The 26,091-nt window shown below is 39.8% G+C and overlaps 1 protein-coding gene across 3 annotated transcripts in view; it reads right to left on the bottom strand.

Annotated features, from left to right (window-relative positions):
• Window positions 1-13,520: 13,520 nt before the first annotated feature.
• The window catches only part of LOC134869590 (carboxyl-terminal PDZ ligand of neuronal nitric oxide synthase protein-like), a 171,646-nt gene continuing 159,075 nt past the window's right edge, over window positions 13,521-26,091 (bottom strand). For 2 of the 3 annotated variants that reach the window (XM_063891348.1, XM_063891346.1), the window contains exons 11-13: window positions 21,257-21,453; window positions 20,935-21,059; window positions 13,521-18,184 (exon numbers count right to left, since the gene is read on the bottom strand). In XM_063891348.1, coding sequence (XP_063747418.1) covers window positions 17,548-18,184; window positions 20,935-21,059; window positions 21,257-21,453 — 959 coding nt within the window. In that variant the 3' untranslated portion in view covers window positions 13,521-17,547. The remainder of the gene's footprint in view (window positions 18,185-20,934; window positions 21,060-21,256; window positions 21,454-26,091) is intronic. The other variant, XM_063891347.1, reaches the window with a different exon arrangement.

Here is a 26,091-nt window from a genome sequence, read left to right on the forward strand (position 1 = left end):
CATGCCGGATTCGATCCCGGGTCCTCTGCTTGGGGACCTAACCCCCAGTATACGATCTGTCAGCTCTACCAACTGAGCTAAACGACAACCCTATAATAGGACGTGTAAAATAAATACTGTAATATACTTTTGCATACTATACTTTGAATGACGTACTATATGATCAATTATTTTATGACATTTTATACAGTGACTTTTTTAGTGATATTTTTTATGACATACTATTATTAACTATTTTTTATGACTTTCAATTTCACTATTTAAAAACATAACACTTTTTTGATGGCATACTTTACTTAGACTTTTTTAGACCTACTTTTTTATCAATACATTTTTAAGGTATACTACGCAATGTCTATGAGATACTATAATGTGATGCTATTATTTATTTATGAAATAAGCAATTATTTGTTTGATGTACTTTATTATGGTTTCTCTAGGACATAGTATTATATAATTGTTATTTGTCTTTATTACTATATTATTGATACTGTATTATCGTGTTGTGCACTCCTGACCTCTAGTGGCGGGGTTATACTCCGGTTAATGGAATAGATTTAATAATAGATAACTGCTTTAATTCCTAAAATATTTAAAACCTACATCTTTGTATGTTCTAGATGCGTGCATGGGTGCATGTGTGTGCGTGCGTGTGTGCATGTGTTTGTGATACTGTTTCAGCAGTGCAGCTCTGTCTCCTGCAGGACGCTCACATCTCCTGGTTGAAGGGAGGGTCAGACATCCACGCCACCATCCTCTCCAACACTGCAGCAACTGCAACAGTTACAACTTAAAGGAATAAAACATGTTCAAACTTAACAACACACTACTGAAGAATAAAGAATGTAAAACTTATCAAAAAGTGAAATACTTAGCTACGTTCTAAATGATCTATGAACTTACAAGGAATTAAAATCAGATACTTAAAATGTAAATACTTCAACAAACAATCAAAAGTGCTTCAAACTTATCTAAAAACTACTAAGGAGTTAAAAATGTGTTTGTGTGTGTGTGTGTGTGTGTGTGTGTGTGTGTGTGTGTGTGTGTGTGTGTGTGTGTGTGTGTGTGTGTGTGTGTGTGTGTGTGTGTGTGTGTGTGTGTGTGAGGTACTGTTTCAGCAGCTCTGCACCAAGCCCTGTCTCCTGCAGGACGCTCACAACTCCCTGCTGAAGGGAGTGTGAGACATCCAGGCCATGATCCTCTCCGACACTGCATCAAAATCAGCGGGGGAGAGACCAGGGGGCTCGCACAGGTGGGGCAGGGCCGTGGCAGCATCAGGCTGGGGGCCCTCCACAGGCTCCTGAAGGGGTCCAGGCTGAACCTTTAGGAAACAAAGAGAGAGGCTTGGGGTCAGACAGCTACACTGATACCAAAACAAAAAGCAGGTGTTAAATGAAACATCTGGAGGACTCACCTCCAGCTGGACATCCTCCAGCATGGCCTGTGTGGGGTTGGAGGTGGAGGGCTGTGGGCTGGGGCTACCCTCACGGAGTCGTCTCTGCGGGGGCTCCTCAGGGCCTCTGCTCTCACTCCTCTTCCTCTTCCTGGCAGCCTGTTAGAGAGATTGTGTTGAGTGTGTTTTAGGTCATCTCAAGTGATCACGAGATGACGTGAACCTCGGCAGGCCTTTTCAATAATAACTGGAATCCGACTCGCAACTCTTCCACTCCACACTTCTCTTCACACAACCAGTCCCACTCGTCTCTCAGCACGCACCGACACACCACATTAACTGATTACTTAGCACGTACCAAGGAAGAATCAAAACGCAAGGCCGACAAAACATTAGGTCTTCATCCAGGCGGAGTATGAAGACCTTCAGGAGCATGAACGTCAGTGGGTCAGCTTCCTGCAGAACAAACAGCCAGAGAAACTGAAGACAGGCTGCTTCCAGCGGAGGGACACTTCGAGGGGAGGAGGCTAGACTGTCAGGATATCTGTGCATCTGCACCGGCCGAGGTGTCCAAGCTTCCAAAAAGACATCAGTCTTCATGTGTTTGAATCTCCTTTCAGGAGCTGCAGGTCTCTGTCTTCTCCCGGTAAGGGACATGATTTGCCTTTCCCTCATGTTACCAGTAGGGGGGGACAATTTTCTATCTTCACTGACTTTCAAGTCAATAGCAAATGTGCTGCTTTGTGCAGAATTACAAGGAAACGCCCGAGTATAATAAGTAAAGTTAAATAGGCAGAGGTCACATTTGCTCTCTCTGTTTCACGTTTACTACAATGCCAGTGAGGATTTCTTTCAAAGACACATCCAGAGTCTACTTTTGTTAGGTTAGTTAAGATGTAAAGGCGCATGGTTTCAGCTTTCACAATGTGGCAAACTGTTACTGTAAATGTGTATGCAGTCTTAAAATATTCATGGTCAGGTCGAATACAGTTAGAGTAATATACACTTCCTAGGTATAAAAGCAGTAAAAACTAAGTATAATATTCATTATAACATTTCAAAATGCAGAAACTTTTAATTAATCTACAGGATATACACTTTCAGGTGCAAAGTGTAGCCTACCTGGCGGGTGGTGGTGCGCTGTGAGCTGCTGGGCTCGGTCCTCCAGTAGTTGTGGTCGCAGAGATGAGACATCTGGAATGATTGACATATGTTTTGGGAATGAACTTAATTCAACACATCATATTTTAACTTTGATTAAATATGTGAATTCCTTTAACCTGCTGATATTAAGCTCACTGATGCTTTAACCAGCTAGTTTCTAAATGTCCGTTTCTTTTTGTTTCTTTAATTGTCTGCAATGTCACATTACAACTGAAAAAGTCAAACTGTTAAAATATTGATCACTTAATCATCAATAACGCGTTGAATATGGACAATATAATCAACAAAGATGTAATGATGAACCTGATGTCTTACAATAATTTGGTGTTTAGTGTAACTTATATTTACAAAAGGTAACTGCTTATGTTTCAATAATGCTAAATTGTATTTTCCAAAGAGCTAAAACAAGCTAGCGCTGCAACAAATAGCTTGAAAAGCAGCCATTTTTACAGAATTGATCGTTTATGTTGTCCCCATATTAAAGTTATTAACAGCAACAACTTAATTGGAATTAAATATATTTAATATTTTATACTTTAAGTGTTCCTTTATATGAGTCAGTTGATGGAGCTGCGGAGGTTTGACGGATCAAATCGTCAAATTAAACGGCCTGGAAAAAAGTCAATTACATAAAATATATAAAATTCTCACATTTGCCTCGATAACTTTTTAGTACAGTTTAACTGGGTTAATATGGGGTCGTTTTTTCAGTGATAGCTTGTTCAGTTTTGCAGAAATCGTCGAGTAACAGCTTTCTCCTCCAAAGTCTCAGAGTGAAATGGTGATTTTGGAATCGACCTTTTCGAATATAAACTGTACGCAGCTCCATAGCAACCTGCGTCATGCGTCAACGTAACGTGACTGGAAACTTTAAGTATTGATATCTTATTTAAATTTCGATGTGTTTATTGAAATTAAATCAATTTGGTATTTCCTGCTCGTTTTTAACCATTCATTTTTTGTACCAATGTATGCACCTGTTTTTTAATTGACATGCTTTATGGACCGCAATGAGTATTACTTCAGTTTCATCTTGATTAAAGAGTTCAATAGTTTCAAAGCAGAGATGATGTGAACATCAAATATACGTAGCATTAAAACATAGTTTAATAGTTGAATAATTGCTGAATGGTTAGATAGGCATTTTGGCAATCTATTTCTAATGAAGACACGTGTCTGAGATAAAGTAGTCCCCTGGTCTGACCGAAAAGCCCTATTTCACCAGTTTATTGAAAACATTCAATTTAAACGATGGTTTACATGACTGTTAGTCATACTTTATGCCACTCACGTACCTGCAATGACAGCAGGTGAATTGGGTCAAAGGACGTCAAACTGAGGTGAGAGGATGCATGAAGAGATTGAAAAGAGGATGAGAAAAATAAAAGAGTTACGCTTGGTTTGTCTTTCGCCTGCTGGTGAACTGCAATACAACAGCGACAACAATTTTAATAGTGTGTGAAATTTCACAAGCAGTGAAAATGAGATTTGTGAAGAGGGACTATTTCCTCAGTAGAAAGTTGTTCCAAACCTGCAGAGGAAGAACATATAACATTCCAAATTGTATTTATTTAAGAAACACCGTCTGTGTTACCTTAAATCAGGGGTGTCCAAACTTCGGCCCGTGGGCCAAATGCGGCCCGCAGGCCATTTTGAATCGGCCCTCAGCAAATTCTGAAAGTATAATTGAATATGGCCCACAAATTAAACTTTTGCTTGTCTTATATTGTACTTCTCAAATATATATGTTAACATATATTAATGAGCCCAATTTCAAATAAATTCAGTCATTTAGAATGTAAAACATTTTTTACCAAATCTTAGTTGATAAAAAAAAAAGCCCAATAACTTATTTCCATAACAAGCTTGAAATTTAACCTTCATATTTACTCTTATTATAAACAATCTGAGGCTTCTGTTTTAAGGAATGAGCTGCCAACAAAATTAATGAAACCCTAAAGAGAGATGGGATGTAGGCTGTTTTTTGCTTAAACCATTTGAAATGATCGCGCATTATTTGCCTACATTTGATTTGTTTTGCTAACTTGTAACTTAACTTATGAGGCAATATTCACCTCTATAAGTGGCCCAGCTCTCCGTGTATTTTTCTGTATGTGGCCCTCGGTGAAAAAAGTTTGGACACCCCTGCCTTAAATGATGGGGTTTGAAGTTCATTCTGGACTTTAGAAACATACATAGCTCACCATCACTGCTAAGCTGTTGTGGAGGAATATTTGGATTAGTCTTTTCGGTATTGTTTTTGGACAGTTTATTGATGCTGCTTTCAAAACTACAATGAACTTTTATATCAGAATGAATAATAACAGAGAACTATCTTTGATTCAGTCGTTCTATTCTGGGTCATTCAGGATGTAATGGTTTCCCTTGCCCACTAGGTGGAACTGTTTAGCCGGGTATGATTGATTATGCTGTGTACATTTTTATTGGGAGAAAGTTATCCATAGGGTTATAGTAAACAAAGTTTTAGGTTCCAAATCACTCAGTCAACCCACATTTATCAAACTATATACAAACACTATATTAAGTTGTTATATTTGTCATACAGATGGCAATGTGTGTGCAGTCTCTGATCCATACAGTAATGGACTTCTGAAGGGAAGACAAGTGAAACTCACAGCTCAGCTCTTGTGCACTCTTTGCTGAGAGCACTGCTCCAAAGGTAAGTGTGAATGTATTAACTGACTCTGCAGTTTTTTAGTTTGTAAGGCATTTGTTTATTTTTCCTCAGTTCCTCTGGGAACCCCATTAGACTGGTCTCCCAGAGGAACTGAGTAAAAATAACAGGGATGCATTTGATCTAATTCAGTAAGTCAAATAAAACGTCATATTCCCCTTGTGGCAACTCCAAATAAAACTTGATTTGCATTGAAAATAATAAAAAACAATCATAACTGACAGGTTTCTGTTTCTCTATCCTGAGAAAAACAAGCTTTTAATACTTAAACACACTGCTTTAAATGGTTTGTTAAAATAACTACTTTTTGCAGTAAAACCTCTGAGGCCAGTTTCACTGCACAGACCAATTTAATGTTGCCTCAGTTAACAGTCTGTCTGTCTGATTGTCTGTGTGTACATCCCGCCACTCCCATCATGTTGAGAGGGCTTTCTCCTGACAGCCTCCTCTCATAAAGAAGGGCTTGTCTGACTTTGAGGAGCTGTAATAGACCCTTAGATGACAGATGGATAGATGAGGTATGGAAAGAGGGAGGTGTAGATTAGATGTACACAGCAGACCTTTTTCTCTTCTAAGACATGCTGTCTTTTGGTCAGTCATGAGTGAACAAAAAACAAATGGTAAAGTCAGTCAGGAGTACTTAGGCTATGAGAGACAGGAGCAGTTACTGTTACAGAGAGGCAGAGGAATAAGAAGAGCAGGATTGAAATAACAGTGGAAAACCATGACGTTTTTTGAAGGCAGTACAAATACTGTCATTTTCACCTGAATGCCCCATGTTTAAGTCCCTAAAAAGAAATGCACACATGATTGAAAAGCTGGGAATCTTGTGGATCCAATGAGCCCATTTGCATTCATGTGTGATGATGTTAGTCCGCACAATAACCATTTGTTGTAGTGACACCATATTTTGAGCTGTTGTGACTTTTAGAATAATAACAGCCTCGCAAAACGTTACAAGCAGAAACTACAGGGCATTTAGAGGATGTAAAGCTTACCTAGATTTATTGTCAATAAGAGGGTTTCTTAGCATAAATATTCATCTATTCTGGAAAATTCCATGATTAATGTGTAAAAGTTTAGACCAAAGCACTGTTTTGTGCTCTAGTGAATCCTCAAATTAAATTCAAATCCCACGAGAAATGTACATTAGAGGGTGTTGAACATGTTTTCTTCAGTGATTGTAATGTTTCGTTAAATGGAGATTTTGAAAATGGAGCTTCAGTGATGCAAGAAAAATGTCCGACTTTTACAAATGAAGCATTATTGTTTCAATGATGCCCTGTCCCCCTTCCCTCGAAAAATAAATAAATGGTTAACGTACTGACTTTAACACAGTTAAACACAGACTTTGCTATTTTATTTTAAACATTGTTTATTCCCCGAATTTGAGTTGATTGACCAGTGTTTCGGAAAACTATTTTGATGCATATTCAGCTTAAAAGATTAGATTTTGCTTTTAGAGACTTGATGAAGCTGTTGTGGTGCTAGATTGGCTCTCAGGTTGTCTCCCTCACATTCACACACAAACACAGAGCCATAATCTTTCCCCATGCTGATCAATATATCTAATAAGAACTTCATCTTGCCAGCCGGCAGTGACTAATGGCTGACCCCAGAGGGTGGAGAGTGCTGTCTGTGTTTGAGGGAGACCGAGAACGTAAGGGTGACTAACCATGGATAGGTGTGTGTGTGTGTGTGTGTGTGTGTGTGTGTGTGTGTGTGTGTGTGTGTGTGTGTGTATGTTGTTCTGTGGGATGGTGGTACCTGTGGTCGGTACACACAAAGAGACATTTTAACAAAAGTCAGGGAGAGATTGAGTCACCATTTACTCACAGTAGCTCCACTCATATTCCATGTACTGAATTACCATAATAATAACACTAATAATAGTGGTCCTGTCTTTTAAACTGGAATCACAGACACTTGTCATTTGCAAAAACTTATAATTGAGTGCTACAGACTTTAATGTTAACTAATAGTGAACAAAAATCATGATGTGATCAACAAAAAAACGAAATGCAGTATAGATGAGGGTAAAATAGCATTATATTTTGTTAGGCTACCCCAGCACCGTTGCGTCCTGTTCCAGCTTTTGGTAAGCCCTTTGAACATGTCATTGCGAACTGTGTTGGTCCACTGCCGAAGACCAAGGCTGGTAATCAGCTCTTCCTAACTGTAATGTGTGTCTCTACCCACAGCGGCTCTTCTTCCTCTGCAGGCTGCGGAAGTTCAACATGGACTCCAGGATACTCTGTAACTTCTACAGGTGCACCATCGAGAGTATCCTGACTGACTGCATCACCGCCTGGTATGGCAGTTGCACCGCCCTCCACCTTAAGACTCTACAGAGGGTGGTGAAAACTGCTCAGCACATCACCAGGACGGAGCTGCCATCCATGGAGGACCTCTACACCCAGCGGTGTAGGAAGAAGGCCGGTAGGATATTAAAGGACCCCCATCACCCCAGCAACAATCTGTTCTGTCTGCTGCCGTCTGGCAGACGGTACCGCAGCATCCGGACAAAGACTACCAGACTCAGAGACAGTTTTATACCACAGGCTATAAGACTGCTGAACTCCTGAGCTGTGTGAATGTCTACTCACATCTGTTCATAGTACACACATACATATATATATATATATATATATATATATTATACACATCTGCCATACATATCTGTTTATAGTACACATATCTATATATTATACATATCTGCCATATACATCTGTTATACGTAATATATGCATCTGTCCATACCTCCTCATTCAACAGTGTAAAGTATTTAAATACTTTCAATGTATTCCACATATGTATATATTTCACATCCTTAAATCTTTATTGTTGTTATTGTAAATATTCTTCTCTCTTTTTGCACTATTTTATTTATCTTATTTGCACCATGTATGTTGAGTTGTTGGAGGAGCAAGGGACCTAAGATTTTCATTGCCAACATATACGTTGTATATGCTGTGCATATGACCAATAAAACCTTGAAACCTTGAGAACATTTCATAGCGTAAAATCACTACAGCAGCTACAGGTTCTTCTGCGTCTACATCCCTGAGGACCTGACATGGACTCATCACACAAACACCATCACCAAAACAGCTTGACAGCGGTTTTTCTTCCTCTGCAGGTTGCAGAGGTTCAACATGGACTCCAGGATACTCTGCATCACGGCATGGTACGGCAGTTGCACTGCCCTCAGCCGTAAGGCTCTACAGGGTGTGGTGAAAATTGCACAGCACATCACCAGGACAGAGCTGCCATGCATTGAGGACCTTTACACCCAGCAGCTCAGGAAAAAAGTCCAGAGGATTATTAAAGACCCCTAGCAACCACCCTAGCAACACACTGTTCTATAAGCCTATTCAACACCCAAGCTTGCACTATTTTTTATTGTTGTTGTTGTTTTTTTCTCTGTTGAACCTGAGATCTGCGTGTTTTGTGTTATAATAATAAACCTTTGAATCTTGAATCTACACCTGCCATCACTAAAGTGTTGACCACATTTGGGTTACTGAAAGTTGTGTAGACTGATCAGTAAGCTAACTTCCTCCCCACAGGCTTTAGACAGACTTTTTCGGTGGTTGGGTGTTTCTCCTTCAGTCTCTAGTGCCAAGCATCCAGAGACACAAGGTCGCTTGAGCGTTGGCATCAAGCATTGAAATCAATGCTTGGAAAAGACTTGGGGGAGGGCTTCCCACTTTTACCTACAGTGGGGCAAAAAAGTATTTAGTCAGCCACCAATTGTGCAAGTTCTCCCTTTTAAAAAGATGAGAGAGGCCTGTAATTTTCATCATAGGTATACCTCAACTATGAGAGACAAAATGAGAAAAAAAATCCAGGAAATCACATTGTAGGATTTTTAATGAATTAATTATAAATTCCTCGGTAAAATAAGTATTTGGTCACCTACAAACAAGCAAGATTTCTGGCTCTCACAGACCTGTAACTTCTTCTTTAAGAGGCTCCTCTGTCCTCCACTCGTTACCTGTATTAATGGCACCTTTTTGAACTCGTTATCAGTATAAAAGACACCTGTCCACAACCTCAAACAGTCATACTCCAAACTCCACTATGGCCAAGACCAAAGAGCTGTCAAAGGAGACCAGAGACTAAATTGTAGACCTGCACCAGGCTGGGAAAACTGAATCTGCAATAGGTAAGCAGCTTGGTGTGAAGAAATCAACTGTGGGAGCAATTATTAGAAAATGGAAGACATACAAGACCACTGCTAATCTCCCTCGATCTGGGGCTCCACGCAAGATCTCACCCTGTGGGGTCAAAATGATCACAAGAACGGTGAGCAAAAATCCCAGAACCACACGGGGGGGCCTAGTGAATGACCTGCAGAGAGCTGGGACCAAAGTAACAGAGGCTACCATCAGTAACACACTACGCCGCCAGGGACTTAAATCCTGCAGTTCCAGACGTGTCCCCCTGCTTAAGCCAGTACATGTCCAGGCCCGTCTGAAGTTTGCTAGAGGGCATTTGGATGATCCAGAAGAGGATTGGGAGAATGTCATATGGTCAGATGAAACCAAAATAGAACTTTTTGGTAAAAACTCAACTCGTCGTGTTTGGAGGAGAAAGAATGCAGAGTTGCATCCAAAGAACACCATACCTACTGTGAAGCATGGGGGTGGAAACATCATGCTTTGGGGCTGTTTTTCTGCAAAGGGACCAGGACGACTGATCCGTGTAAAGGAAAGAATGAATGGGGCCATGTATCGTGAGATTTTGAGTGAAAACCTCCTTCCATCAGCAAGGGCACTGAAGATGAAGCATGGCTGGGTCTTTCAGCATGACAATGATCCCAAACACACCGCCAGGGCAACGAAGGAGTGGCTTCATAAGAAGCATTTCAAGGTCCTGGAGTGGCCTAGCCAGTCTCCAGATCTCAACCCCATAGAAAATCTTTGGAGGGAGTTGAAAGTCCGTGTTGCCCAGCGACAGCCCCATAACATCACTGCTTTAGAGGAGATCTGCATGGAGGAATGGGCCAAAATACCAGCAACAGTGTGTGAAAACCTTGTGAAGACTTACAGAAAACGTTTGACCTCTGTCATTGCCAACAAAGGGTATATAACAAAGTATTGAGATGAACTTTTGTTATTGACCAAATACTTATTTTCCACAATAATTTGAAAATAAATTCATTAAAAATCCTACATTGTGATTTTCTGGATTTCTTTTCTCATTCTGTCTCTCATAGTTGAGGTATACCTATGATAGAAATTACAGGCCTCTCTCATCTTTTTAAATGGGAGAACTTGCACAATTGGTGGCTGACTAAATACTTTTTTGCCCCACTGTATATGCTATTTGTGATGCAAAGCAAAAGCTCCTTGGTTCAGCCTGAGTGCATTATGACTTGTTTAGGACAAAAAACTCAAAGTTTCTGACTTTGGAGATGACTTCAGACTGGCTTATACCCTCCTCTTGGTAACAGGAAATCTTATCTTTGATTCCTTTTTACACATTTATCCGCCTCTTCATCTGTGTTTCCAGTCATCCAGCAATCATTACACGTCTGTTCCCATCTCCGCATCAGTTTGACATTCACCCCCTCATCTCCTGTTTCATCTCGGTGAGCTGACTATCTTCTCTTTGTCTGGGCGGCAGGAACCATGTGGAGGAAGAGAGAGGATATTAAATATTTACCTCATTGCCTCCCACTCCAAATGGGGCTTATATCTCACAATCACGAAGAACATGTAATTATTTATTTTCATGCCGCTCAATAAACAAACCTACCCAAGAGCTCATTTACTTTGTTCGTTGTGTCTGATTGCTTAGCTAAATTGCCTTTCAAATCTCAGTATGCTTGTTATATATATCATTATAACATGATCAGAATGTATTCACGTCTTATAAGGTGTCATATAGGCCTATCTAATTGTTTTTGGGGACTTTTAAACTCCACACTGTCTTAAGAAAGAAATGCTGCAAGGTGAAGGGCAGTGAAGTTGGGTTCATGATACTTTTTTTTTGTTAATGTAAAGCTAGAAACTTAAAAAAGTAAATCATGCGCAGAAAGGTGTTTAACATGGAGGAAGAGGAGGGAGCAGGGTTATTGGGTGGAGTTGCTTATGATGAAAAATGTTGATCCAACATGTGCAAAGTATGAAAAACTAGGACATTAAAAAACTAATATCTTCACGGCAGATTTATATATTTTTTATTTCTATCCTCACTAGGGATCAAATCTCACCCCTGAACAGAGGTGGAAGGAGTACTCAGTTATCGTACTACGTAAAAGTAGAAGTACCAGAGTGTAAGAATACTCTGAAACAAGTAAAAGTCCTGCATTCAAAATGCACACCTGTTCAACTGCTCCTTAACGCAAATATCTAATCAGCCAATCACAGGGCAGCACCTCAATGCATTTAGGCAGGTTGGTCAGGATGACCAGAATAAAATATGATTGTTATTACCAAATGACCAATGCACTTAAATTGAGTAATATCTTATTCAACAAAACTAATAATTTGAAAACATAAAAAAAAAGGAAAAAAGATTTGACTTATTTTAATTGGATTGAAATGTAATGGGTAGTGCTTGGGACATCGCAAAACAGCATTCTTCCTATTATATAAAACTGAAAAGTAAGGCATTTTAATACAGAAAACTTATGACTACTTAACCTTTAAACTAATATTATGTTTATTTTTTGATAAGATAACATAGCAACTTGATGATGTATGTACAGGACACCAAAAGGTACCCTACAGTGAGAATCCCCCCCATATATTTAGTTTCACTGAGTAATATGCAAAACAACGGAGCTAAAGAGTCTCTAACTGCAATCTTACTAAGACTTTGGGCCAATGGTGACCAGGGGCTGATTATGTTGTCATAAAAAAACAGCTTTACTGATTTTAAACATACAGCTTAGTTTAACTGGCTCTAAAAGTTTGAAAAAGTAATCCTGCTGATTTCACAGAGATTTATTGGGATTATCCCTATGAGTTATGCCAATGAGAGGCTCAATCTTGGCTCATCACTTCTGCAAGAAGAGTCCGCACTTTAGTTGTGATTGATCATGATTCACGGTTCACGATTCATGGTTCGTAAGTCTGAAGGAGAACCTGGGTCTGCAGCTTCTACAGCCTCATGAATCCTGATGTACAACACAAAGAGGTTTTAGCAGATGTTGAAAAGGATGAAAACAACACACAATATCTTGAGTCTGAGGGGAGTCAACCTTAAGACGGTCAGATTCTGGGGAAGAGGAAGAGGAGACCAAATGGAGAGTGGTGGATCATAGAAGGACAAAAAGTTAAAGACAACCAGCCGACACGGAAGAAGGAAAGAAAACACGACCAGCAGCCTCACGCAGCTTCACCTGGTAAAGCTAAGAAATCAGACACGCAACCTGCACCATCAATCAGTCAGAAGACAAAGAAACATAACAAAAATACAAGAGGAGGAACCACAGGGGAGGTGATTCACACGACTCAAGCAGAGCCGTTTGAGCAGCAGAAGGAAGAGGGGGAAGAGGTACAGTCCAGCACTTTGGTGTTTTCACACAGGAAAACTAGGCATTTTAGCTCCAAAACGGCCCTAATTATTATTTTATTAATACAAATAATTACGACAAAATAAATAAAGCCATTATACTCCAAGAGCATTCAGATGTTTTCCATTTTTCAACTCCAGAGTATGACATCATGTGAAAGAGGGATTTTAATCTCATCCTCAAGCAATAATGTCAGGAGTTTCCATTTAAAGTTCTGCTCTCTTCTATTATCTTTATTCATTTTTTCCCAGAACACAATTTGTTTTGTTGAGTTTTAGTAAGTTGTTTTGAAACTGATGAACTGTGTTTACTGCAACACTTGAAAATGGTGTTCATGTTTCTGGGGAATATTCCACACATTAGCCAAGAAACTAATTTCGGGGAAATGTAATACAGAGAGTTGTTCAAACAAAGCTAGACTTCATCAAGGCTGGCCTCACACGCGGTGATTTATCATGCATAGAAGCCTAGATTCCTCTGTGGAGAATGAATAAATGCACCACGTCTGAATCATTAAACATTGACAGGACCTTTGTGTCTTAGCTGATTGGCTGCTCAGGAAGTCGGGTCAATAAACATCCTCATCACGCTGTCCTGTCTCCATTCTTGGACCCTACCTCCGTTTTATTCCGGGCGGGCTTCAGCTCAACTCCACAGAGCAACAAACAAGAGGCCGGCGACACTCAGAGACGCCAAGAGGAAGAGCAGGATTTCCATGAATTAGGACAAACACAGATGAATTAAACATCAGAGCAGCTTCTAATTTTTAATTCCCGCCATCGCCATCTCTCAGTGTTTGGTTCTATGCAAAACAGACGATCAAACAGAGACAGGACACCACACAAGGGCCTGACTATACCGAACACACAGATTCAAAGGAAACCAACAAGGATATAAGACAGTAAGTGTGGTGACCACTGTCACAGATGAGATGAGGGAATGATAGTAAGGAATGAATGAAGCCCTTTTTCTACACAGAGTGAAAAAAAGTCACATAGATCTTTAAAAAGACAAAAAAAGCGATGATTAGATCTATTTTTCGTTTAAAAAGATTACAGTCATAACAAGAGTTATTACATCCCCACTTGAAAAAAAGATACATAAGGAAACAAAAAAAAATCATTGATTCACTTTGATTTGTGTAGCATATTTTCATCACATAAAATAATTAAAGATTTCATTTGCAGCAGTTTTTAGGATATAAATCGCTAAATGTCCCAGGTTTGCTTAAGCGGGCCATTTGTGGCTAAGAAAAGCTTTCATGTGCAGTGTTTACCTTCCTTCATTCATCATAATTGTTGGAACTATTACACAAAAACAAAAGATTAAACAACATAAACAATACAATCATTTTTTTTCTTTCATCAAATTAATCCAAGGCATCTACATAACACAAATGGCCATAACTAGATTCTATGACTGAATATCAAAATAAATCACTTTCCTTCATTTGTTTTGAGCAAAACCCAATTTGCATATTCACAGATTTGTAAAAAAAACAACATTTCCATAAAATATACAGCACTGTTCCTTCATCAGAAAATACAATAGAAATCTACTTTAGTGGTGTAGCGGCTGCTCTCATTGTCTTAGAAATGCATTCAGATTATTTTCTTTCCTCTGGCGCCGTCTGAGCAACCTTTCATTTTATTGCGCTCACCCTCTGACTAAATGTCAGTTTAATGACTGTTTACTCATTATCTCTGACACACTTCCTCATCACCTGAATCCTGAAAACAACCTTATTGTCGCTTCAAATACAAGTCGGATTCAGGTGACACACGGACACATCCTCTTTTTAGTTTCAAGTCCATGAAAACACAACATGAACTGAACATTTCTGACAAAGTTGGACAATTTTTGGTTGATCAATGGGATATTTGTGGTTCACACTGGTGTAAAATGGGCTTAGTTGAGAAAAAAGGCAACATGTACTTTCTATCAACATCATTTGAGTCAAATCAACAACATTGTCAATTCAATGTGATCAAATCGGAGCTTTTGACTGTTCAAATCTTTATTAATAACACTTCAGGATGTTTTTTCAAACTTGATTGTTGCAGATTTAGTCATAAACACCTAATGGTATTAGAATGCAAGAACAAATTGAAGTAGGTTTTCAGGGGCTTTGAGATAAGTACAACACAACTGAAGCCTAAAAGTAAAATACAAAAAAAATATTTTTAAAAAGGTGACTCGGTCTATATTTTGGTTTATAAAAAGTTTCCACTCATGTCCCACAGATATTAAAGGGCCAATTACTTTGAATCATTTTCCCACTTATCCAGAAATGCAAATGATTTCATCTTGAAACATCTGCCGCCCTGATATGGTGGAGATACCTATATTGAGTTTGGGCTCCTAAAAGCACTAAAACATGACATTTGAAAAACTCAGCAGAGTGATTTCACAAAAGACCCCTCTGTACAATCCACAGACAGCTTTAGTTTACTAAAGACTTAAGGTAAAATTTATAATTGTCTAAAAAAGGTCTTAAGAAGTCGGTTTGATGCGTAGGGGGCGCCAGCTGTTTTGTTACAGCTTTAAATTAAAGGGGATACTTGTGGTATGTAAGAGGGAGTCAGAGAGACAAAGCTTCCTTTCTCTTACAGAGTCCAGCCACATTCCTCTCATACTGCTCACCATGACCTGACCGCAACTACAGCTGGCTCTGTGTCCCTCTCAGTGTCTTCTGGGAACTTTCGCCCTTTTATTTTGAAGTCAGGAAATCCTTACGAGGACACAGCGGTCACTCACAGAGGCCACTTGAGGATCTCACAGAAAAAAATGATTCTTTTTAGAGTTCGAGATTAGGGATTTGTGTCCTTGCTCGGCACGTGCCTTCCATAAAGTGAATCCTAATAAAAACGCACTAATGCTCTGATAATGGTGTTAAAAAAATACATCATTTCAATAAAAAAAACATTACAGGTCCTCTAACAGACGCACAATGATTAAGTAGAGGCAGAACATGCAGCAGCAGGTTATTTAGTGTTAATATCAGCTCACCTTTAAGCTGCTGAACACCTGACTGGTGAGTCGGAAAAGTCCAAAATATCACAAACATGCCTGTGAATTGCTATTCAATATTTGAAATCCTCTGACTTTGGTTTTAACTTTTCTATTAAGTGAAAATTAAGGAGAAAAATAATATATTCCTCATGAAATATTGCTTCCTTTCCACTCAAAACAATATGACAAAAACAAGTTGTCTGACCGAGCCACTAATTTCTGTCTTTGGTCTGTCACTTAGTGATTAAAGACACCTCTTTCATCTCTCTGTCGACAGCTCATTATCTTCTCTGGTTCTTTTGCTCGAAAACAGCTTTTCAGCTGCCCGGCTATCCTTTCATCCAGACTCTGTCAGGTTTTGGGGGTGTAATAAGAGTCTACTTTCAGTTCATAAAATTAAAGAAAAGTCAGCAGAAATGAAGCCTGAAAGTAATTTTCATTTTGGAACAGAGATGCGCTCATTTGAATACTTTCAATCTGGCCCCACAAATTGCTCAATTTTGACCGAACCAATACGCTCATTAAATACGGGGTCCAGGGCAAAAAAAGCTGCCTCATTTTTTATTGTAATATTCCAGCAGCACACAATACCAACATTTTCTTTGTGAATTAGTATTGGTTTCCTTCATTCATCTCATGCTGTTGCCAGGGAGCACTGTTTAATCCAAATCCAGCAAAAAGCAATGCATTTCCAAAAAACTACTACATCTTATAGGGTCTTATATTGCGTGGTATTGGCACTCATTTTCTTTTGTTTGCTGGTCGAGATTCTTACTTGCTGGGAGCTTTAAAAAAAAAGGTCATTTTCAGGATCACAGCCAGAGTCCAGCGTAGGAGGTAAATCTGTATAACCCCTTCTGGACAAATAGGGGGATATATTATTTAACATGAATAAAGCTACAGTACGGGTCAAAAGTCTCCCAGTCCTGACAAACTCTGAGAAACTGCTGCAAGACATTTGGTTCAGAATGAACTGAAAGTGAAGCCACCCCCCCCAACCTTTCCATCTTAAACACATACACACTCCATGAGCCTCTCCATCTGTTTTCCCTCTTTTTGCCTTCATGCTAGAAATTACACTGACGTAAATCTGCTTTAACTTATATTTATATTGAATGTTTGTAATTGTTTTTTATAGGAGAAGCTTATGTAGAATATGGACTTACAGTGTGACCATTATGAGGCAAATATCCCTTTTAAAATGAATGGCATGGTACTATAATAACTTAATACATTCTTTAAAAGTCATAATGTTTGTCAGAATTAAGTTGTTTTACTTATTCCGCCCATTAAAGGGATATTTCCTTACTTTTAATTATCTGATATTTCTAAATTAATAAAGCAGAGGTTACATGATATACAACTTTGGAAGCGTTAAAACACTAAATATATTTTGATAAAATGAACCCTTAATATATTTTATAGTTTGAAATGTTAAATTAGGTATTTCCTCTGCACCATAACGAACCTCACCCCCACAACATTTTCTCTCTTACTATTCATTCATCACCCGCTGCTGGTCGGCTTCTTATCATCAGGAATGAGCTTGCAGTGTCTGGAGTGTCTCGGTAAAAAGTTCCTAAAGTTCCGGCCCGTGTCCATTCCCTTTCCCTAAAGCAAACCCTGGAGAAGGAAGTATTTCCAAGTGGCAGTGAATGTTTGATCCGCAGTACTCAATCAGTCAGTTTGAATTACCTCTTAAGTTGAAATGAAGAGCAAAAACTCTTGAGACATACTGATCTGGAATCTGGCTTGTTACTCAAACGACAGCAGGTCAGGGTGGGGCTCCGAGTCTTCAGCGCCTTTACTGCAGGGGGCGCCGTTCCCCAGCAGGATGTCCTCACCCAGGCTGATGCGGCAGGAGGTTTTCCCTGAGGGGGTGGAGGCCAGACGGGACTCGGGGCCCGACGCCTTCTGCCAGACATCGCAAGGCTTGGCTCTTGGCTCCAACATCGGGGGGTCTTTGTTGATGAGGTCCGGCACAGAGAGCTGCAGCTGGGGCTGATGTTCCTCCTCGCCTCCTTCACTGCTCCCATTTTCCACCTCATTTTCTCCACCACCTATGACTCCATCGACTTCGCCGTTGCTTCCCGTCTTCTCCCAGCGATCAGCATTCTTCTCTGCCGGGCCCGGCAGGATCTCCTCTGACCTGTCATCCTCCTTTTCGTCCCGCTCCTGCTCCTCACTGTTCCTCGGCTCCTCTGGGCCGATGAGAGGCGACTTCTCGGGAGAAGAGAGGAAGGAGGAAGAGTCAGCGGGGTCTGGTGAGGAGACCACGGGGTCAGAGGAGATCATCATGTCCTGGGTGGTTTTCAGCGCCCGAGGGAGGCGCTTCCTCCCTGTTGGCGGTGGTGGGTCCAGCCGGGGGAAGGAGTCAAAGGAAGAGATGTGACTGGGGGAGAAAAATTGATACAGACATATTAGCAGTTAGACAAACAGTATAAAAAGTGAGCAAAGTAATCCAGAAAAGTTATTTTTTTAAGGGACAATTGGATAAAACGTAAGCTTGAAGTGTGGATTTGATTTGAATGACTTGGACTTGAGACAGACAAAGTCACACATTTGAGGACTTTAGACTGGGTTTGAGACAATCAGTAAAGGCCTGCAACCCAACTTGGACTTTTAAAGAGTCTTAACTCGTATTGGACTTGAGCTTTTTTGAAAGATACTTCCACCATAGATACATTCCATCAAGCCCAAATATGACTTGGGCTCTAACTTTGAAATGCTTTGCTAGTCAAGTTAATTTTTTTTCTTAATTTCATTCAGAATTTTTGTCGGGTCTGCAGTGCTGATGTAGTCTTATAGTTTTTTAACATGCTATCAACAATTCTGGAATAAACAACATGATGGGATGAATGAGGTCATGCTATAAAAGACACTCTTACATGTTCTGGGCTGGAGTATGGCGCATATTTTATCCCATGTATTTAGGTTTTTAAGAATAATTGAAAAATAGATTCACCCCCTCAGGCCAGTAAAAACCAAGTCTATTCACAGAGCTGCTCAAACATCACTTCTACTTGAATGATTTTCAGTAAGAGAGACAAAAGATCAATACTTCTGGAACAAATCCTTAAATATGATCTGCAACACAACCAGGAAATTAATACACAGTTAAAGGCATTACCATTTTGATTAGTAAGAAGCTGAATACTTCACTGTTATATAATTTCAGACTTCTCACTGGTGACTTTGTTGTCTTTATTCATTTTATAACCCAACACCATCCATCCATCCATCTTCTCCGGCTTTTCCGTCAGGGTTGCGGAGGTAACAGCTCCAGCAGAGAGCCCCAAACTTTCCTTTCCCTGGCCACATCAACCAGCTCTGACTGGGGATTCCAAGGCGCTCCCAGGCCAGCGAAGAGATATAATCCCTCCACCTGGTCCTAGGTCTACCCCTCGGTCTCTTCCCAGCTGGACGTGCCTGGAACACCTCCCTAGGGAGGCGCCCAGGTGGCATCCTTACTAGGTGCCCGAACCACCTCAACTGGCTCCTTTCAACGCGAAGGAGCGGCAGTTCTACTCCGAGTCCCTCCCGGATGACTGAACTTATCACCTTATCCCTAAGGGAGATGCCAGCCACCCTGCAGAAAAATCCCATTTCGGATTTGGAGCTTACAAATAAACAACTTAACTTTCTGATAATAAAAACACATGAATGACATGGAAAACAAATTATTTTTTTACTACACTGCGCATTGAATAGTTTTAGTAGTAGTTTTTCATTCAATGTGTGCGGCCAAAAATAATTCACAAGTGGAGCAAAGCGCTCGCAGCCCCACTGAAACATCATCTCATAAGTCAGAGCTGATTGGCTGTAAGTAAGTGTGCGAAAAGTGTAGTTATGCAGAGGAGATGACAGGGCTTAGACTACATCACCAGCGGTAAATAATACAAACAGAACATAAAAGAAGTTGACCATCTACTGGAGCTTTGGTGAGCGGAAGTATAGTTTATGTATCGATGGATCGATTGCTATTGTAACCACGGTGACGAGTGTCTGTGTTTTCCTACAGTCTGATGTTTTCATGCTGAGGCATCACGGTTGTTGTTATTGTTAAGTTTTGCTTTGTGATAGCGCTCTTTACTCCATGTATTAAGGTACAAAAAGCCTTTATAGATCTAAGTTGTTCGTGCCCCACCAGTTTTGTACAATTGCTACAATGATGATTGCATGATGCAATGATGACATGTTAGGTGCGCGTAACCAATCCAAGCTACAAGGACTAATGCAGTTCAGAGCCCAGACCACCGCTCTGACACTTTTAAAGCAACTTTGAGATTTTAAAAGTATCAGGGAATTACGGCCATGGTGGCCGTAAGACGTACAATTATTTTCGGGGCATCATGGCCAGACCGAGGGGCAGTGAAGGCCATGGCTGTCATGGCCGCCGTGAAATTCCCACCCTGGTCATGACCCATCCTTCATGACCATAGGTGAGGGTAGGAATGAAGATGGCCCGGTAGACAGAGAGCTTTGCCTTCTGACTCAGCTCTCTTTTCGTCACAATGGTGCGGTAAAGTGACTGCAGTACCGCTCCCACTGCTCCGATTCTCCGGCCCATCTCACGCTACATTGTTCCCTCATTCGAGAACAAGACCCCGAGATACTTGAACTCCTTCACTTGGGGTAAGGCCTCATTCCCTCATTCTTAACCCAATTTCAGTGGAAAAATAATAAATCCTTCAGCTTTTCTGCCTTATTTACAGTTATAGACACTGCTATCAGTAAAGTGCATTTCTTATTTTATGAGAACAGAAAATATGTCTTTCAGTGGTTTAATCAATAATAATTGAATGCATGGCCTTGGAAGATTTTTCTTTTTTTAAACATATTTATCCACAAAAAAGGAATACATAGAGTGCAATAAAATAAGCTTTTATATGGTCTTCTGAAAAAAAAACAAAAAACTGTCTTATTGAATATGTGAATCAAACCACCAACCTGTGAGGGACGAGTCTGTTAACCACTTTGTGATTGTCTGAAGTTCAGGATTAAAGTTTAAATTAAGTTTGAGAAGTTTAAACTGACCAAGAAGAAGTACCTTCCTCAACACCAATACAAAAAGAGAAATATTTAAGTGTGTGTGTGTGTGTGTGTGTGTGTGTGTGTGTGTGTGTGTGTGTGTGTGTTTACCTATTAGCAGTGGTCTGATTGAGCTGCTCCATACAGCTCCACACCGCATCAACGTTCTTGTTGACCTCTGTGACCCCAATGTCCCCCAGGTGGCTGGACTCCTTTCTTCTTAACAAGTCATTGACCTGAAAGAAGGAAAGAAAGAGAGCGAGAAAAAGAGGGGGCAAATATTGACAAACAGACAGAAAATAGAGAGCGAGGAAGAAGAAAGAAAGTCAGAGACAAAAAATACACCTGATACAGCAGTAAAGAAATTACCCAAATATCAAGCGTCTAAAGAATAAATGAGGTCTAAAGAACTTAATCATTGTGCCAAGCTCACCTTTGCCCCGACAGCCTTGCCCAGGTTTATGGCATTCTTAAGCCTCTGCTGTCCTCCGGAGGAAGGAGAGTCGACGGAGCTAGACCCCAGGTTGTTATTAGCTGATGCTGGGGCGCGTCGGGCCGAGGGCGGGCCCTGCCTGGAAGTCTGAGGACTCTGCTGCTGGGCAACGGAGTTCTCAAACATACTTTGATCAACTGGAAAAAAAAGAGGGAAGGAAAACGGATAGATTAATACACAACAGGAGTTAACAGAAGATGTGCATCTGTATTAACAGAACATGCTGCAGACCCTCAAGCATTAGACAATACAAATGGGATGTTTGCTTTGAACTTGAGATAACAAAATCAGTTCTTGGAGGGCAGAGACAGAAATACTCCACTGAAAATGCAGATGATGGGTTACTGGTACTGATTTATTGCTTATATATAGATGCTGTTCTCCATTAAAAAAAAGCACTTTTCAAAATGTTAAAAAAGCCACCTCTTGAACCTAGAGGGGAACAAGAACTTGATATGTGAAGGGTACACTTTTGGTGGAGCATTCCAGTGACCACCTCAAGTTACTCTGGTGTCACTGTGTAGGTTTGCACCAAATAAACCGACGTTGCATCATCACAGCAGTTTCAAGGATATTTCGTGAGAATGCATAATGAGGGCCAGACAGTAACAAGGTATGGAATAATCACAGAAAAATATCTTTAAAAAAATAAAGAAAACGGCAATGACATGCACAAAAAAACTACAACACATGAAAATGAAGCAGAAATTGAATACAATGCAGGATCAGGAACATAAAAGGTGAACTCAGGTGTTAGTCATTATACTTTATCTTACCTCATGGAGAGAAACGGTTCTCGGAAGGCATTTAATGAAACATAGAATTATCAAATTCGAGATCAATCTTCTCCAAAAGATGCACATTATTGAGCTTTTACTGCTGAAAACAAGTCAGGGGAGGTAATGAGTAGGAGTGCCGCCTTAGCTTGCTTACACATACAGTATCTGAAAGGTACATTGTCTTGGACAGATAAATGGAGAGAAACTATCGCCATTTGGAATCAGATAGAGCGTCAAACTCTGGCCTGAACAGCTAACCTTGACTTCACTTTGCACACACGCATTTTACTACACTTACTGTACCAATCAAGAGATCTACCAAAGCACATTAGCCAGGGGCCAGAGAAAATGTGAACCGATATTATTAATCAGCGGGAAACAAGAGGGCATTCACGGTAACATAGAGAGAGAGCAGAAGAAGAACAGAAAGCAAAATAAACATTTCCTTCACAGCATGCAGTTATTAAGCGACCTTGGGTACCATGAAAGGCGCTATATAAGTTTAAGTTATTATTATTATTAATACAGGTCATCAAAGCAATAGCAACAGCACAGAGGTGAAAGGTATAACACAGTGGATCTTGCAATTCATTTAATTATACTATGGAGTAGATTGTGTGTGTGTAGGCACATAGCCACTCAGACCTGTTCTAATATCTGTTCGCATTTGAGATTGTGTCTTAGAGTGCCCTCCCACTACCTCAATGCAGCCGCTTCTTTTTAGCAGTACTTAACATCCCCTAGGCCACAATATTTGACTGCCTTATATCTCATACTTGTGGTCTATTACTATTCAATCTTGTGCTATGTGTGCACATAGTTGTGATCTAGATGGGCATTAGCAATTGATGGATGAATGTCTCTGTGGTCTTTTTTTATTGTTGTATTGCTGGGATTTAAAATTGTGGACACTGTGATGTTCAAAGCAAATTTCCCACTGGGATAATAAAGTCTATCTTATCTTAAACTGATGTATGCAGGAACATGGCCTTAGTGCAATTTGAATAGTGGGAAGTAGCACTGCATTTTAAAAATGCCAACTGCATTAGTGTGGAGGTAAGAATAATACATCCATTCGTTTGATGTCAAAACACTGCAGAAAAGGTTACAAATATAACAAGGCAGCTATAATAGGAATGGAAAATGGAACTTGAGGATTCAAATCAAATCCTCTTTAATCTTCAAAACATGGAATGTACACAGCACACAGAGACACACAGAAAAGTTTAGATTTTGCCTGCTGGCACCTTGCTTAAGGGCACCTTGGCAACGAGATGAAAAGGCACCTCTCAAAATACAAGTCTGTACTTTTGGGACTCCAGTTCCCAAGTTCTGACAGACTGAACTACAGCCAAAATGTATGTCTAAGCACTGATGTAAACCAATAATGTTGGTGGTATCCTCCCCAAGACTGTCAATTTATGATTCATATTGAAATGACGCAATACAGTGAAAAGAACCTCAGAGAGTTATTATGACTGACTTGTGCTATTTGGCTAACGTGTTAGCTTGACAGCTGGAGTTAACTCTGGTTACAAACAGTCTTTACATTCTAAAATACTTTGATAAGTGGCTAAAATAAATGTTGTTGTTCTGGTGTTTCTTTTTCTGTGATTGGCTTCATAAAATGTTGTCTTACTTTGCTACACGTCCTTGTGAGCTGGCACAGCTGTAAGCTAGGATAGCTGTTAGCAAGTATAAATATATTTGCCACGTCTCAGCTGTTTCTGATGGATAAAGGTCTCATTAAAATGTGACTTTTATTAATTAAAATCTTCTTTTCTTTTAGCAATACAGTGATAAAACAAAGCATTCAATAGCCATACATGTTTTCATCAGATTTTTCCTGCTTAGCACAAAGAAAGCATATGGTATTTAACTAAATACCTTTTCATATTTTGATCGTGTGATTCAAAAGGCACTTAATTAACATGCTTTGTTCAATGTTCTGCCTTTCTGTCAAGGTCTTCTAGGGTGTAGTGACTGTATACCGAGGTCATTGAGCAATCTCAGGATCAATAGTTTCGCATTGCACAGGCCATAAAACATCCTTATTGATCCCACCAGACAATGAGACCACATACTGTATTCCCCGTATTTTAAGTCCTAATGGAAATGTAATGGATGGAATCTGTAATGTATTGCCCCCTTGGAAGGCTTTGTGAAGGACACTGGAAGGGGAAGATGTAGGTCCGACATGCCTAACAATGTGCTCTAGAAAATGTATGCATAAATATAAACATGATGGCTGCTTATCTCTCAAAACTATCAACCCATGCTATTGAAAGGGTGGAATCTGCTGTTGGAAATGAGCCCAGGTGTCTCAGTCTGGCTCACTTACACACAGATATGATTTATCTTTCACTATTTATGATCATTTCTCTGCTGGGCTGTCCCTGAGCCAGCTCTCAAACTCTCAGCTCTTAAGGTTTCTGTATACTCCAAACAAATGCAAATCTGTTTTCCTCCCAATGTTGGTTGAGTTAAGTGCTACGAGCATGTTCCAGTAAACTCAAATTGACTGGAGTTGAGCCTGTCCTCACCAAAGTGAGTTCCAGTAAAAGAGTTGAGTTTTGAAATATACATTTATGAAATCCAGAAAAACAGAAGTATGATATACGGCTAATTTCACAGACAGAAGATGATAATTTAGATATCGCACCAACAACTTTAAACTGTTTGGTTACTGCTGAAATATTTATTTACACTCTACAGTCTTTTAAAAAGTTGCACTTACCCACACTGTAGTTGTCCCACATTCAGGTGTGTGAATATTTTTAAAGATTCAGACACAAAATGTAAGGAAGGAAGGGGAATAAGGGATGAGATTCAACAAATATCAAACAAGGGATTTAAGAATTACATGGCATGTGTTTTTGCCAATCGACTGGGCTGTCCCAGTTACATATTTTTTAAAATAATAACCAAAAACGCTTTCTATCAAATTGAAAAAACCCAACCCATGTTTCCTTCAATCCTTTCCAGTTAAAGGAACTTATTTAAAGTCTGACTACACGCGATCAGTGGTAAGGACTGTGTTAGTATAAGTGATCAGAGTTTAGCATCAGCAATTCCCAGAGAGCCACTGGGATATTTAAAAAGTAAAACTACTATTAAAGCTTGATTGTAAAGTTCCTTTTTACCCCCCTCCGGCAGTTAGAGTAATTACCATATGAAAGAGACGATAGTGACTGAGCAGCAGTTAGAAATGTGGTGACGGCTTTGTTGGAAAATCCTAAAAATGCTGCAAATAAAAAAGAAACTTGGCATTCAGAGGAAATAAAGTAAAATATTAAGTCTAAAGCTTTGTGTGAAATCATTTAGTAAGAGCTTGGATATAATCGACATTCATATACTGTACATTTAATAGTCCAGCAATCCAGTTTTAACGACTATTAGTGAATTATTTATTTCAGTTTTACACAGAAAGACCGAGCAATTATCCTATTTCAATCCCATGATTCAGCCAAAATTGCTTTAGAGAAGACGTAAATTGTTCTTTTTTTGTGACTAAAGGGCAGAGGTAAGGAAACAGAGAGGCACATCAAGAAAACAAATCCCTCTCTTTTAGGTTGAGTCATTAATGAAGCCAATCCTCTCTAAAGATAAAAGTATTTCAATACCCAGAAATTGAAAGATCTAATGTTACTGAGTTCCATTTCATACTGACGGTACGCTTATTCACTGCTGTTTGATTTGTTACTTCCTGTGTGGAGAATTCCCAGCAGCGCCTGTACCTCACAAGTGGGGATTTCATTTGGCAAACAGTTAATCTATGTCCTCCCAATTTGTGGAGATGGGACATCCCTCTGTGCTGCAGCCCCGCTGTGATTTAGTCTAATGACTAATGTGGATTTTTTCTACAAATCTAGCCTACCGAAGCAATACAATTAGAGAACTAACTGTTAAATCACCCCACACTGCAACTTCAGCAGAGGTAATATTTCATAAAGACTGTTCAAAACCAACCTGTGCCTTGCATATATTAGCTTCACC

Source organism: Eleginops maclovinus, chromosome 9 (assembly GCF_036324505.1).
Source record: "Eleginops maclovinus isolate JMC-PN-2008 ecotype Puerto Natales chromosome 9, JC_Emac_rtc_rv5, whole genome shotgun sequence".
In the NCBI taxonomy this organism is placed as follows: Eukaryota; Metazoa; Chordata; class Actinopteri; order Perciformes; family Eleginopidae; genus Eleginops; species Eleginops maclovinus.